The sequence below is a fragment of the Ranitomeya variabilis genome, chromosome 3 (assembly GCF_051348905.1).
Source record: "Ranitomeya variabilis isolate aRanVar5 chromosome 3, aRanVar5.hap1, whole genome shotgun sequence".
NCBI classification, from domain to species: Eukaryota; Metazoa; Chordata; class Amphibia; order Anura; family Dendrobatidae; genus Ranitomeya; species Ranitomeya variabilis.
Genome location: NC_135234.1, coordinates 512,258,634 through 512,273,048, shown reverse-complemented (window position 1 = coordinate 512,273,048; position 14,415 = coordinate 512,258,634). Strand labels below are relative to the sequence as shown.

At 45.3% G+C, this 14,415-nt stretch overlaps 1 protein-coding gene across 4 annotated transcripts in view; it reads left to right on the top strand.

Annotated features, from left to right (window-relative positions):
• PPP2R3B (protein phosphatase 2 regulatory subunit B''beta) overlaps positions 1 to 14,415 on the top strand; it is a 102,208-nt gene that overhangs the window by 81,528 nt on the left and 6,265 nt on the right. For all 4 annotated transcript variants that reach the window (XM_077296933.1, XM_077296934.1, XM_077296937.1 and 1 more), the window contains 6 exons: positions 644 to 829; positions 2,773 to 2,876; positions 3,211 to 3,313; positions 3,948 to 4,022; positions 5,018 to 5,104; positions 9,116 to 9,269. In XM_077296933.1, the coding sequence (XP_077153048.1) occupies positions 644 to 829; positions 2,773 to 2,876; positions 3,211 to 3,313; positions 3,948 to 4,022; positions 5,018 to 5,104; positions 9,116 to 9,269 (709 nt within the window). The remainder of the gene's footprint in view (positions 1 to 643; positions 830 to 2,772; positions 2,877 to 3,210; positions 3,314 to 3,947; positions 4,023 to 5,017; positions 5,105 to 9,115; positions 9,270 to 14,415) is intronic.

Here is a 14,415-nt window from a genome sequence, read left to right as displayed (position 1 = left end):
CTGCATGTGTCAGATAGTGATAGTCTTTAATATTAATAATTACCAGATGTATCTTGATGGTGCTCGTGTCGTCCCCTCACCCCGACGCGTGTTTCGCCACCAGCTTCTTCCGGGCACTTTTTTATTATTTTTCATGCATGGAGCGAAGAACTAATAGTTGGCTAGTTGTTAACTACCTGCTTGTTGTGCCCAGCGCTGATTTCTACCAGCTCCGAGCAGTCACGGACTGCTCCTGCTGGCGAATCACCTGCTTCCACTAAAGTTGTGTCGGCAGACCATAGTTTTCTTTTCTGCTCTGCGCTGTTGATTGGGTGTTTCTGCTGATCTCATGCTGATTGACAGCCTTCTCACCACTGCTTAACTGAAGCGAGCCAGCTGCCAATCGGCATGATGTCTGCAGCGACTCCCCATCAACAGAGCCGAGCGGAAGAGATTGCCCTACAGAACAGACAGGCAGTTTGCAAGTATCTACCTGCTTAGTTCTTAGCCCCATACACAAGAATAATAAAAGTCCTGGATAACCCTTTTAATAATTATATGCCCTTTTATAGTTAACCGTTAATACAAAATTACAGTGCTATAAATTATTATTTCAGATTAAAAAAACAAAAGCTTCTCGCATTGATTTTTTTTTTCTTTTTAGGTACAACCAAAGAGGGAAGAACCAAGGACTCCTACCCTAAGCCAGCACATTCCAAAATTTTATTTTCCCAAAGGCTGCCCAAAAGCGAATATTAATGTGGATAGTATAATTTCGAAGATTGAGAAGACTTTTTCTACTTTTCCTAATGAGCGGGCCAGTCTTGAAGACATGAGCAAAGTAGCTAAGGTATTTGTTACTCCCAAATGATAAATGTATCTAGTTAAATTGTTACATTTCAGACAGGACTCCTTAGAAACCCAGTCTTTGGCATGTGTGGGGGTCCCAGCATTCAGACCCCACCAATCAATCAGCAAGTTGTACCCTATCCTATGGGAAGGGTAAATTTGTTATTTTGGGGAAAAACTTTGTTGTTATTGCACATGAGATGTATTTAAGAAATCCAGTGTCTCTTGACTTCATTATTTTGCAGAGAGATCAAAATATTTCCCATTTCCCAGAGGCTTTGGTGAGATCCAGCAGGCTGCCTAGTGCCAGGGCACTCTGATAAGAAATAATTAGGCCTTAGCGTGGCCGGGGTATAAAATGGATGTGTACCGTAAGGTTTTCCTCGGATATGTGTAGTATTGGGCCTGTAATGACACCCGTGCACGGTTTACTCTGGATTTGTTGTCTTCATTAAGCAGCATGGTGTCCCTGCCGCTAGTGCGAGAATCTTCTATCTACATATGCACATTGTTTAGTATCTTCGCCGTGGCCAGAATTCCCTACTGGGACATACTCCCAGGACAGCGTAGAAGACCAGCGCTGCTCATGTGATTTAATTGGAGAATTGTGGCGCTCTCTGGCCTGTCTTCTATCATTACCTTGTATTACAGCTTGTCATTTCCACCAGGCTATATATGGCCATCTGCTAATGTTTGTTTCAGCCTCAAGGTTTACACTGCAGGACGGTCTGGCCCCACATGCTCTGAGCTGACTCTTCACCTAGTAAGTCGCCTATTGCTGCATACAACTCCTGCTCCCCCCTCTGTGTACTGACAAAATGTTCTTATTAGTGTCCAATTAAAAGGGAAGTAAGGAAATCGAACTGTGAGTAAAATGTGGCAAGCTCTTTTTCTGCCTATGGGCCTGATATTCCCAATTTCCAAAGTTCACATGTACGGTTTTAGTGCCAGCTGTGAAGCTATGCTGGTGGTAAAGATTTGTAGTAGAGTTTTAAAGGGTGATACCTAGATATGTTCAGCCGTGTTCTTGCTTTAACTGTATAAAACTGCCTAATATGCTTATATCTCCGAAGCGGTCCTACACTCCCAATAAGCGCCTTGGTCCTTGCTGCTCCACTTTGTTTGTGCTTAACGCTAAGTAGTGTTTCCTTTGTCAGCAGATGTCAATGCTGTGTGAAGGGGGCTGGATGACTGGCTTATTTCAGTAAGTAAGCCAGCCCCCTTCAGTGTGTATGTAGAATGTATGTAGAATATAAATACACTACCTGAAGAGCCCGGCGTTGCCCGGACATAGTAACTAACTGTGGTTAGTTATAAAAAATTATAATGATTTTCCTCCATCCCATAGTCCAGTGCCCATATACCCATCATACATATCTGCCTTCCCGGAGTCCCATGCCCATATACCGATCATACATATCCTCCATCCCATAGTCCAGTGCCCATATACCCATCACTCATCCTCCATCCCATAGTCCCATGCCCATATACCCATCATACATATCTGCCATCCCAGAGTCCCGTGCCCATATACCAATCATACATATCCTCCATCCCATAGTCCCGTACCCATATATCCATCACACATCCTCTATCCCATAGTTCCGTGCCCATATACCCATTGACATCATCGCCATGGCAACCATTCTGACATCACCGTCGCCATGGCAACCTATTACATCGTCACCAGGGCAACCATTATGACATAACCATTATGACATCGTCGTCGCCATGGCAACCATTAGGACATCGTCGTCGCCACCATGGCAACCATTAAGACATCGTCAGTATACAGTACGTCGTGTGTGTGTATATTTTATTTCACTATTGTGGACAATCCCTTTAATTACAGTACCTACAGAAATAGCTGTAAAAAGAATTGTTTTGCTTTGTGTTTCTAATAATGAGTGCCTCTTATAATGTTCTGATATTCTTTATCCTAAGGCCTGTGAATGCCCGCTTTACTGGAAAGCACCGTTGTTTTATGCAGCTGGTGGGGACAGGACCGGATGCGTGTCTGTTCACAAGTTTGTGGCCATGTGGCGAAAGTAAGTGTGACTTTTCTACAGCTTGCTCATTCTTGACAATGTAGCATTTGATGGTGATCTGTTTAGGCCTCATAGACATTACCTAGCCTTGTCACAGTGGCGATCCGGCAGCATACAGGGTCCACTGTCCGAGGTGCTAACTGTGCAGTAATAGGCACATGGAGGTGCAGTTATAGCCCTCTTATTACCCTATATAACTCAGAAGTTGTGCGGCTGTGCTTTGAGTGGTCAGGCCCCCCTGCAAGTTACATGTATGTGGTCTTTATCCTAAGGATGGTCTGCGTGTCCCAAATAAGGACCTTTCACCACACTGACCTTTGTTTGCATGTTTCAGGGTTTTACAGACTTGCCACGATGATGCTGCAAAGTTTGTACAGTTATTGGCCAAGCCGGGCTGTGTGTATTTGGAACAGGAGGATTTAATACCTTTTTTACAAGTAAGCATTATAATTTCCTTTCTATGGGCCCTGCCTTCTCTTCGTATTATCCTAACTATACTATTTTTGTAGTATTTCCATGGGAAAGGAGATGCCTTTCTGGTCGCTAGGGGTCTGACCGGTGTGGCCCCCATGGATCCCGAGAACTGACGCTCTGAAGAGCCACGGAGGTCGCTCACGCACACTGCCTTTCCATTCATTCTTAATAAGAGCACCGGAAATTGTCGAGCCCAGAGCTCAGCCGATCTTCGGTACTCCCATTAAGAATGAATGGAGCGCTAGTGCGCTCGATCAACTTCCACTCCATTCACCCTGGACTCTTCAGAACCCCGGTTCTCGGAATCGGTGGGACCTCAAGCGTCCTCCGATTATCGTGGTGGTCAGTTTTAGAATTGCAGCTGTGTAAGAGGCTTCAGTATAAGCCTCTTTGTGGTTTAACAAACTATATAGCAACTGATGAGACCATAATCTTCATGGAAGTCATGTTTTGTTTTTTTGAAAATCCCTAGTCCACAAAAGTTCTTACCAGAAGACATTATTCGCCGAGAGATGGTTAATTCACTTTATGCAACTGCAAACTGAGACCTTTTGGATTCCTTGTTTGTTAATGACCGTTTTCTCCTCTGTCCTATAGGATGTGGTGAATACTCACCCTCACTTAACATTTTTGCGAGAAGCCTCAGAATTTCATTCCCGGTACATCACCACAGTAAGTGGCATTTCTCCGAGCACTGGAACCTAGAATTATGGCAGAGATTATTCTGGAAGCCATTAAGGAGTTGTCTCTGCATGTGATAAGATGTTTAAATTGTATCTTGCCTTTTCTGGAGGGGAATAGCATGGGAGCCCCCCACCAGCTGGACATTGATGGGATAGTGTGCGAATGTTATTGGTAGCATGCGAATATCTCCTCTTAAAGAACTCCAGAGTACAAGAGCGCTTACAGGGGCTGTGTAACTACAAACAAAAAAAAATTAAGTTGCTTATAATAAAATTAAACAAAAAATGTTGCCCCGATACTGGTACTTCCACTTCTTGCTTTGGTTTCATGAGACCGAAGAGAGGCAGTAGTTATTTTTTGTAGGGTTCATTTTTTGTGACCAGCACCATACCGAAGAACAAGTGGCCCCAGATACATGTATAAGCCACCCGTCCTTTACAGATGAATGGGAGAATCACAGCCATGTATGCCGTGTCTACCACTGCAGTTTTATTGTTGAACACCTTCTTTATCTTAAAACCTAACAATTCAGATGCACATGCATTTATACCAAGTGTCCCCCTCTCCATATTTATATCAAAATAGGCTGGTGAGATATTGGGGATTATTTGACAGGGTCTTCCCAATGGAGAACTGCTCCAGTTATTGCTATATCTAGATGTGACCTGGAGGTAACATTTCCTGGCGGACCCCCGTATAGCAGTAATTATCAGGCCTCTATTAAGATATTAAGAGATGGCACTTTTAACAACAAGAATGGCACTGAAGATTCCAGTTTTCTTGATGTTGAAATGCCAGAACCCCCTTCCCCCAACCTAAACCTGAAGAGCGTTGTGTGAGCAGAACAATACTGACCCAGCGTTCTTTAGGAATCCGCTAATGCTGTCTACTCATTTTCTGTGAGTGCGTTCCCTAATATTTTAATAAGCATCAAAGCATCAAATAGTTCCTTACTGCAGAATGTCTTTTGCTGATCTTCCTAGGTTGTTCAGAGGATATTCTACATTGTTAACCGGTCATGGACTGGTCGCATCACATGTGCAGAGCTCAGGAAAAGCAATTTTCTGCAGGTGAGTATGACCAATTTCTGTAGATCGGTGCTTAGATGATAGTGTATACCGTATACTTTGTTATGCAGAATCCTTCCATGTTGCACCTATATGGATGTAGAATGTAGGCAGCTTGTTAATTTGGTCAGTGAAAAAGGACAGGGTTTTCCCTCCGCAAATTACTAAAGGGGGGAACCCTCCTTACACCTCTGTTGAGGTCCGATATTAACTATTATCCCGAACTTGGCTATTAATAATTAATATCCACTTAATACCACAACGTTATCTTTACCTTATACTATATACTAACTGAGACAAAACAGTGTATCAATAAAGGATATCTATTACACACACAAGTCTGCAGTTTATAACATACATATATATTTATACCCAAGCTGGTGACTAATATATATATATATATATATATATATATATATATATATATATATATATATATATATATATATATATATATATATATATACACATACATATACGCATATATATACATATACGCATATATATACACATACATATACGCATATATATACACATACATATACACATACATAATGGTGGCCCGATTCTAACGCATCGGGTATTCTAGAATATGCTAGTGCCCAGCCACATAGTATACTGCCCAGTCACGTAGTATATTTCCGAGCCACGTAGTATGCATCATATCCCTGTTAAAAAAAAAAAAAAAAGAAATAAAATAAAAAATAGTTATATACGCGCTTCGGTCTGAAGACTGCATTGCGGTCTCGCGAGACCGCTACGTCATCATCTCGTGAGATCGCAGGATGGAGCGGTTACCGGAGCGTCGCGAGCAGGGAAGGCCTGTTGTGGATCCGAGGGGCCGACGGACGGTGAGTATATAAAGATTTTTTTTTTATTATTATTATTATTTTTAACATTAGATATGTTTACTATTGACGCCGCATAGGCAGCATCAATAGTAAAACGTTGGTCACACAGGGTTAATGGCAGCATTAACCGACCACGGCATAGCGCTGACTGGAGGGGAGTACGGAGCAGGCACTGACTGCGGGGAGGAAGGAGCGGCCATTTTCTTCCGGACTGTGCCCGTCGCTGATTGGTCGCGGCAGCCATGACAGGCAGCTGGCGAGACCAATCAGCGAACGAATAACCGTGACAGACAGACAGACGGAAGTGACCCTTAGACAACTATACAGTAGATATAGATAGATATATATAGATATATATACTGTGTGTATGTTTGTGTGTATATATGTATATATGTATATATATATGTATATGTATATATATATATATATATATATATATATATATATATATATATATATATATATATACACATATATATACACATATACAAACATACACGCACGCGCACACTATACAGATACTACAACTCTTAATACAGTAATATCACTACAGTATGCAGTAATATAGCAATATCGCACAGTAATAACCCACCCTGAATTACCTTTCTAAATTACCCAAATCACACATGCAATATCAGCCCTCCCAATCTATAGCTTACTAATCCTAAGGCCATGTGCATACGTTCAGGATTTTTCGCGTTTTTTCGCTATAAAAACGTGATAAAAAACGCGAAAAAAAGCTAACCTATGCCTCCTATTATTTACAGTGTATTCCACATTTTTTGTGCAAATGTTGCGATTTTTTTTCCGCGAAAAAATCGCATCGCGGAAAAAAAAGCAACATGTTCATTAAAAATGCGGAATTGCGGGGATTCCGCACACCTAGGAGTCCATTGATCTGCTTACTTCCCGCACGGGGCTGTGCACACCATGCGGGAAGTAAGCAGATTATGTGCGGTTGGTACCCAGGGTGGAGGAGAGGAGACTCTCCTCCACGGACTGGGCACCATATAAGTGGTAAAAAAAAAAGAATTAAAATAAAAAATAGTGATATACTCACCTTCGATGTCTTCCCGCCTCTCAGGTGCATGCTGCCGCTTCGGTTCCTGTAGCTGGTGTGCGGTGAAGGACCTGCGATGACGTCACGGTCCTGTGATTGGTCGAGACCGGTCATGTGACCGCTCACGTGACCGCGACGTCATGGAAGGTCCTGCGCGCACACACCATCTATACGGAACGGACGCCGCTGAGGTCTGCAGGTGAGTATAAGCATTTTTTTTATTTTTTTTATTATTTTTAAACATTCTATCTTTTACTATAGATGCTGCATAAGCGGCATCTATAGTAAAAAGTTGGTCACACTTGTCAAACAGTATGTTTGACAAGTGTGACCAACCTGTCAGTCAGTTTTCCAAGCGATGCTACAGATCGCTTGGAAAACGCTAGCATTCTGCAAGCTAATTACGCTTGCAGAATGCTAAAAAAAAAAAGCGAAAAAAACTGAAAATAGACGCAAAAAAAAAAATGCGGATTTCTTGCAGAAAATTTCCGGTTTTCTTCAGGAAATTTCTGCAAGAAATCCGGACGTGTGCACATACCCTAAGGCATAAGAGATTACAGGGCCTAGTAAGAAAAGGGGATACAGAGTATACTTATCCACCATCCATGCTGATTCCAGGAAATGCAGCCACAGCAAGAGAGAGATCTAAACACATGTGTTGTCCCTTTTATGTCCAACCAAGAAGAGGTGTGTCCAGCCCCAGGTGTGTGGGGATGAGGTCACGAGTCTATTGTCCACTAAGGCTACTTTCACATTAGCATCGTGCACTGCACGTCGCATTGCGGCGCACCGACGCATACTGTGGAAGCGCCGCTCAACGGGGGCAGCGGATGCTGTTTTCCAATGCATCCGTTGTCCCATTGTGAGAGGCGGGGGCGGAGGTCCGGACGCGCATGCGTGGTCGGAAATGGCGGACACGACGCGTCCAAAAAATGTTACAAGCAACGTTTTTTGGTGGCGACGGTCCCACGCAACCGTCGCACGACGGTTGCGACGTGTGGCAATGCGTCACATTGAGTCACTAATGCAAGTGTATGCAGAAAAAATGCATCCTGCAAGCACTTTTGCAGGATGCGTTTTATCTACAAAACGACGCATAGCGACGTGCAGTTCACACCTCCTCAGTGTTTTTCCAGCTCATGGCAGCTTTGTTCTACAGCAGGCTGGAGGGCTTTGCTCCCTGTGGTATACATGTGGGGGAAATACCCAAAACATGCACTAAACACATCTCTATATATAAAGATATACATTTTGGGGCACTTCCTCTTCTACAGTCAGGATATTGGGTATTGGCTCGCACACTACGCTGCATACAGTATTTGCACTGGTCAGGTGATTATGGCTATAACGCTTGGAAAGTAATCATTGAAGAAATGTTACACTTTCAATTTTACTGTAAGTAATACTTAAAGGGAGTTGACCACTACTTTTTATTAATGGTCCATCTCCAGGATAGGCTATCAGTATTTGATTCGTGGGGGTACGACACCTGGCACCCTCACTTATTGGCTGTAAATGGCGCTGACGACAGCTGGAAGTTAAAGATGATTCCTGTGGTTATTCCTGAAGAAGTGTGATATACTTTGAAACGCGTCAAATAAAAAAAGCATTGTCTCTTTGGTCCCAGATTTTTTTTTTCAATTTTCAGGAGCGCGGAAATACTCCACAAATCAACTTCCTTCTTAATTTGGATGCTTACGGAACACAGCAGCTGTGTCATTCTTATAGTGGCCATAGCTGGGTACTGCAGATCTGCCCCCTATTTAGATGTATAGGAGTAGGTCTCTGGTACACAGCCGCAGCCACTTTGGTTTTGACGGAGCGTCTGTGTTCCAGCAACATCTGAACATTTGGATAGGGCCAGTAACAGCTGATTAGCAGGGGTACTGGGTGTCTCTAGGATAGGCCATCAATTTGAAAAAAAAAAGTTGCCAACTCCTTTTTAATGAACACCCCCCCCCCCCTCCTTTTTTTATTGGTTAGGTGTCCTTTACAGCTTTTGTTATGTGGTTAATGGGTTTTGTGTGGCCCACCAGCCCAAGGGGGAGTTGGTGCCGGACAATCATAAAAGCACTGACAGTCATTCACTCCTTGTGTTTTCAGCATGTGACGCTGCTGGAGGAGGAAGATATCAACCAGTCAACAGACTATTTTTCATATGAACACTTCTATGTCATCTACTGCAAGTTCTGGGAGCTGGACACTGACCACGACTTGTACATTGATGAGCAGGACCTATCCAAGCACAACGACCATGGTACAAATAATTCCTTTTTTCTTTTTATAAAGAATACTTCTTAATATGTGAGAGGGATTATTGAAGTGTTTCATATTGCTTAGGCTAAGTTCACACTTGCGTTTGGCTGGTCTGCGTATGGCTGCGTACATCCTCCCTTAAGCTCCGCCTACTTCCGCAGGCGTCCTGCATACCTATCGGGCGGGCACGTCAAAACGCCGCATGGGGATTCATGTCCCGGTTTACCCAATGTTAAAGATAGGTACGCAGGATGCATGCGGAAGTAGGCGGAGCTTTAAGGGAGTATGTAAGCGCCATACGCAGACCAGTCAAACGCAAGTGTGAAAACCAGCCTTTAACAGGGGAAAAATTAAGGCTTTTCAGGCACCTTTCTGCAGAGTAAAAAAAAAAGGGGGGGATTAATCCAGTGTACAATCTTACTACAATCTTTTCAGTTGTATTCAGAACCTCACTGACTTTCAATACGGTGGCTTAGGCCTCTTTCACACTTCAGCCTTTCTTTTTCCGTCACAATGCGTCATTTTGTGAAGAAAAAAAAATAAGAACCGGATCCAGCAAATGTTTCTGCTGGATCCGTTTTTTCTCATAGACTTGTGTTAGCGACGGATTGTGAAGGATGGCCTTCCGTTTCATCCGTCGTGAACTGGATCCGTCGTAAAATTGCTGTCCGTAGGGCAGAGACAACGCACGGAGGAACGTTTTTTATGCACGTCGGAAAATCGCACAGCGACGGATCCTGTCGCTGACTGTCATAAGCAGGAATCCAGTGACTGCTTCCGTCTTTTGAAACTGAGCATGCCTGGAAGGATTTCCCGTCAGGGAAATTCTCGTTCGCTCTGTATTTTTACTATTGATGCTGCCTTTGCTGCATAACCTTCCAGCGTGTCTCGCAGCCTTCCAAATGCTCCTGTTCCCAGTAATGCGTTGCGAGAATGTCCTGTGATGACGTAGCGGTCTCGCGAGACTGCTACGTCATCAAGTCCTTTTGCAAGGCATTACTGGGAACTGGAGCATCGGGAATGCAGCGAGGGACGCCGGAAGGTGAGAATATCAAGATTTTCTCTAGTCACCTTCCACGACAGCGGTACAGGAGGAGGTCTCCCTGCCCTAATGGGGGACAGGAAACGCAAAGAGGTTAAATACCCTCCCCTTCCTGCCACCTCCAGTGTTTTTCCTGTCCCCTATGGGGCATGAAGAGGTCCTGCTGTGGTGCTGCCGTGGCCGGCGGTTGGCGGAACACAGTTCAACTCACCATTAGCCGGGCAGCTGGGGTCTGGTGCGTTGCTCTCCCTGTGTAGCTGCTCCCGTCTCAATGCTGGCGCCTGGACTCTGGACCCCTATTCCCGCCCCTCCCGCGCCCCCTCTGGGGGTGAAGCGGGGCGGTGACGCGTGGCCGAGGTCCCCTTGCGGCTCCCCGGCTTCCTCCTCTCCTTCCGGCGCCAGATTCCGGAGTACGCGCGCACTGGAAGTGACGCGCCCGTACTTCCGGTTTACTCCCTATGCGTTCCATGCTGGAACACATGCGCGCCCAGCACTGCTGCTCATGCTCCTGAGTTGGCGGCCATATGGGGCATTCCCTCTTGGTCTTCCCCCCCCCCCCCCCTTCCACTACACCTGGTGACCTGGGAGAAGAGGAGCACGCTGTATCGGGCGCCGGACCTCGGTTATTTAACTCTGGTCAGGTTTCACCACCAGGTAAGGCCCCCACTATCTGTCTGTATGTAACTGTGGACGGACCATGGACTGTGACAAAACCCCCTCCTCTGTGTCTGCTGCGCCCGGCGTCCTCCCTCCTACTGTGAGTAGCGGACGAAGGTCCCTTTTGCTTCTGGGTGGCAGTTAGACTTAGTTCCCTTCTCTCTTTTTTAGGGAGACAAGGCTTCTGCCCCCAAGAAGGACAAATCATCCAGAAAAGCGGAAGACCGCAAGTGTGGTGTGTGTGCAACAAAGCTTCCTGTATCATACAAGAAGAAGCTTTGTCAGTCCTGCACAGACGAGGTGTTGCGTACTGAGCAACCATCTCTCCTCGAAAGTATTAAATCCCTTATTAAACAAGAAGTGCAGTAATCCGTATCGGCCCTTTCCCACACCCTATTACCACAGCCGCCTCCTCCAAAAAAGAGAAAAATATCCGTGGTGGAGTCTGATTCAGACTCGGGTGAAATACGTTCTTCTGATTTGGAAGATATGTGGGAGAATGAGGGCTCCACTTCTAACCCCAAAGAGGATAATAAAAAATATTATTTCTCCTCTGAGGACATACGAGAGTTAATTAGTATGGTCAGGGAGATAATGGGCGTTGAGGAAGAGGAGGTGAAGCAGTCTGTGCAAGACGAAATGTTTGGGGGCTTAAAACCTAAGAAACTAAAGGGATTCCCGGTCCATGAAAATGTGCAGAGCCTCATTCTACACGAATGGGAATCTCCTGAGAAAGGGCTTAGTGTCCCATCCGAGTTAAAAAAAAACAAAAAAAAAAAACGCTTCCCTCTAGATGGAGACACCTCTCTGTGGGATACACCGAAGGTAGATGTCCAAGTGTCCAGAGTAGCAAAAAAGACAGCACTTCCATTTGAAGACTCGTCCCAGCTCAGGGACCCCATGGATCGGAAAATGGAAAGTCGTATTAGGAGATCTTGGGACACATCCACGAATCTCCTTAAATCAAACATGGCATCTACCTGTGTGGCTAGATCTCTGTTTCGTTGGCTCCGCACTCTAGAGGATCACCTTACCCTGGGAACATCGAGAGAAGTGATTAATGATTCCCTTCCCCTTCTCCAGAAGGCTACGGGGTTTCTTGCTGACGCCTCGGCGGAATCAGTTAGTGGCAGCCAAATCCGCGGTCCTTTCCAACTCTGCCAGGAGAGCCCTTTGGCTGAAGTCATGGAGTGGCGACATCACATCCAAGGCAAAACTTTGCCATTCCGTTTCAGGGTCGATACCTGTTTGGTCAAGCCTTTGATGATATTTTAGATAAAGCCACTGATAAAAAGAAGGCACTTCCCAAACAGAGGAATCCAAAAAAGAGATTTTTTTCGTCCCTCAAAAGATCAGACCTCTCAAAGAGATTTCAAAGGCAAGGGCAAATCGAGCAACTGGAGCTATCCTAAAGGGGGGAAAAGGGAAGAAATATTCTCGTTCCCCAAACCCAGCAAGCCCCGCATAAACAGTGACTACCCCCAGGAGGTCGGCTCTTGAACTTTATCGGCCAGTGGCGTTCCATCTCTTCAAACCCGTGGTTACTCAATACCATTCAAGACGGGCTAAGATTGCAGTTCAAGAGCCTTCCCCCTTGTCGCTTAAGGGTTACTCCCTTACAAAGTCTCCATCCCCTGGATGCATTTTCCCCGGGCCTTCAGGAATTACTCCAGACTGGAGTAATTTCTCCAGTTCCTCAACAAGAGATAGGCAGGGGTCACTAATCTCACCTATTTCTAATCAAAAAACCTTCAGGGAAGCACAGGATAATGATCAGTCTGAAACCCTTGAATCGGGTAATTACTTACAGAAGATTAAAAATGGAATCAAGAAGATCTGCAATTCTCCTGATAGGTCAGAACTGGGTGATAGCTACAGTGGATTTGAGGGACGCATATTATCATGTCCCCATCCATCAGAAATTCAGAAAATTCCTAAGGTTTGCAATTTTTCAAGACCGGCTGATCACACATTATCAGTTCAATGCCCTCCCGTTCGGTATCTCATGGGCACCTCGTGTGTTCACAAAGATCATGGCGGAGGCAGTGATTTTCATACGACTTCAGGGGATTTGCATTATACCATATCTAGACGACCTGCTCATTGTCGCTCCATCTGCCTCCCGTCTGGCAAGGACCCTAGAAATCCTAGAATCCCTGGGATGGATCCCAAACCGAGAAAAATCGGATCTGCTTCCGTCCACGGAAAAGAAATTCCTAGGGATACTTCTAAATTCGGAGTTAAGAGAATCTTTTCTGCCCAAAGAACGACAGCGGGATCTGGTGCAGAAGATAACAAAATACAGAACCCTGAGGGCTCCCACCCTGAGACAGTCCATGTCCATTCTGGGGTCCCTAACATCTTGTATCCTGATGGTATCATGGGCCCAGGCCCACACAAGGGTTCTTCAGACACATGTATTGTCATCTTGGGACAGTCAGCAGAGCTCCCTATCAAAGAAAGTTCTCCCCAACCATTTCAGGACGTCTGACATGGTGGCTGTCACCGAAACCTTCAACAGGGGGTCAGTTGGGACCAGGTCCCACTGAAGATACTTACATCGGATGCCAGTCGGAGGGGATGGGGAGCCTTAGTAGAGAAATCTCACTTCCAGGGCATATGGTCTCCAAGCACCAAAGTCTACTCATCAAACTTCAGAGAGCTGAAGGCAGTGGAGGAGGCCTTAAAGGCAGCATTGACTCTTCTCCATGGTCACCATGTCAAAATATACTCCGACAACATGACCACGTAGCGTACCTCCGTCATCAAGTGGACACGAGGTTCCAGAAATTAAAATCTCTGGCTGCAAGAATTTTTTTCTGGGCAGAACGACACCTCTTATCCATCACGGCAGTCCATCTGAAGGGGTCTGCCAATACCCAGGCAGACTTTCTCAGCAGAAGGGATATACATCCGGGAGAATGGTGCCTGGATCAGGAAGTCTTCCTCTCCCTAGTTTCCCGATGGGGGATCCCGGATGTAGACTTATTCGCCAGCAGCCAAAATACCAAACTACAAACATATTTTTCCCTAAACATGTCAGACAGAGCACTGGGCATGGACGCTTTCTCACACCCCTGGAAGTTCAACCTCACTTATGCTTTCCCTCCTATCCCGATTCTGCCAAACACGCTCCAGAAGATCCAAGCCGAACGGGTCACTACAATTTTGATTGCTTCCATGTGGCCGGGAAGGAGTTGGTACAGTGCACTGTTGGAGATGGTCCAGGAGGGTCCAATTCAATTGCCTCAGAAGAGCAACCTTCTTCATCAGGGTCCTTTGCTACATCCGAACCTACACAGGTTGAACCTCGCAGCATGGCTACTGAAGCCAAAATTCTAAGAGCAAGAGGTCTTTCCTATGAAGTAATACAGACTCTTCAGAAAAGTAGGAAACCTGTAACCAACGCCATTTATGGCAAAGTCTGGAAGAAATTCTCTTCGTGGTG